The sequence below is a fragment of the Populus euphratica genome, unplaced genomic scaffold (assembly GCF_000495115.2).
Source record: "Populus euphratica unplaced genomic scaffold, PopEup_1.0 scaffold371.1, whole genome shotgun sequence".
Classification (NCBI taxonomy): domain Eukaryota; kingdom Viridiplantae; phylum Streptophyta; class Magnoliopsida; order Malpighiales; family Salicaceae; genus Populus; species Populus euphratica.
The window spans coordinates 130,799-132,561 of record NW_011500262.1 but is presented as its reverse complement, the minus strand read 5'-3'; the positions used below and the strand labels follow the sequence as shown (position 1 = coordinate 132,561).

Below are 1,763 nucleotides of genomic sequence, written 5' to 3'. Positions count from 1 at the left end.
TGTAAGCATCTGGACTGTGATGCTGAGCTACAATCATGCTCAAACATTGGCTGCCCAAGAAACACTAGCTAAAAAAGCTAAATAGAAAGAGGAGCAAACTGCGATGCAGGTAATCTCTATCAATGGAAGAACCAACCATACCATGGAGAGCTCGGATTTGCTCACACTGTAATAACCCATGTTTAGTTAGAAATATAAGCATGAAGTTGATTGTAATTTATAGCAGTCTTCAATGCACATCATGACATTAACTTCAAGTTGAAGAACCCTCAATTTGGTCACTTTTTTAATATACAAGATGTTCAATCTCACTTGACTGAAGATAAGAAATTAAACAAGACCAAATCTTGGATGAAACCCAAGAAAGCGAAGGGATTGAAAAGGACAGGTGAGGAAACAACGAAGTGGTAGTTGGGAATAGTTAAGTTGTTTGTCTGAATCTGAATGATCAAAATTTCAAAGGTCCCCATGTAGTAGATAGGAGGAGGTGTCTGGTCTACACTCTACAATGACAGTTGCCTCTATCATCATCCATCTGTTACCCTCTTCTACCAAGCAGTAGGTAACTTGACAAATAAATAAATTGAGTTAAGGTAAAACATAAATAGTATCATAAACAACAAGACATTGAAAACAATAGAGAATCCCTCTTATCCATGTCCAAAAACATACATAAGAAAAAGTATCACAAGACAGGAAGGCAGTAATTGTTGAAATTCACACTAAACTACATTGTTATAAAAAATAGTATCACAAGACAGGAAGGCAGTAATCGTTGAAATTCACACTAAACTACGTTGTTGACTTTAAGTCATAAGTAGTTTCTTCCAACTTGTCTTAAGAACAGAAAAGAGACAACCTTTCACACTCCAAAGAAACCAAATCACACAGAACTCTCCACAAGAATCATTATAATGTAAAATAATAAAGCAATCAATGAAACGATGTAAAGTCAGTTCCTTTCGAGGACTCCGATTTTACTTGATGAATTGATCACCACCATCACTAGATGCTGATAAAGCTCCATATGACCCGGACACATACCCTGACCCGACCAAAGCAGCTTCCTCGCCAGGAACCAACAACCCATCTAAATTCCTCAATACAGCATGAATCGCACATACCAGAAACCCAATCAGAACACCCCAAACCAAATTCCAAGCTGCCCCGCTTAACCAAACACCCAAAACAGAAACCAAAACCAAACCAATCAAAACCAGGCGATCACTCACATCATAGCCCCATAACACCAATGGGTCTTCTCTAAAGAAGTAGAAGAGCAGCCAGAGAGACAGCACAGAAGAAAATATTAGGAGGGAAAATGGAGACCCAATTAGAGATAAAGCTCCGCAAGCATAGATGATTATTAAGTAATTGACTCTGAAATGGTGGAAGTTGGCCCGGAGTCGGGTCAAGGCAGTGGCGAATGAGTCAGGTCGGGTGAAGGATCTGGAAGTGAAGAGCTCGGGCCAGGGGCGGAGGATGGAGAAGGAGGAAGTGAAGTTTTGGAGTGAACGAGAAATCACGTCCCCGACGGGGATGGGGATGGTAGTGTAGGTAGTTGTGGTTGAGGGGGGTGGTGGTTGTGACATTGCGTATAGGATGTTCTTTGTTGACCCAACTACCCTTCAAATCCAAATTCTGTTATCTGGTTGGATTGGTGGGTAAGAAATTGTTGACTTTTTATGTATTGGCCCTGTTTAATTACATGAATCATCCCTAGACAATATCAATATGATTAATTGAGTCCCTATATTATCAAT

The 1,763-nt window shown here is 40.0% G+C and overlaps 1 protein-coding gene across 1 annotated transcript; it reads right to left on the bottom strand.

The window, feature by feature from the left end:
- Positions 1–588: 588 nt before the first annotated feature.
- Positions 589–1,763, bottom strand: LOC105112856 (PRA1 family protein G2). The gene has a single exon (XM_011008739.1). The coding sequence runs from the start codon at positions 1,590–1,592 to the stop codon at positions 978–980; it is 615 nt and encodes a 204-aa protein (XP_011007041.1). The 5' UTR covers positions 1,593–1,763; the 3' UTR covers positions 589–977.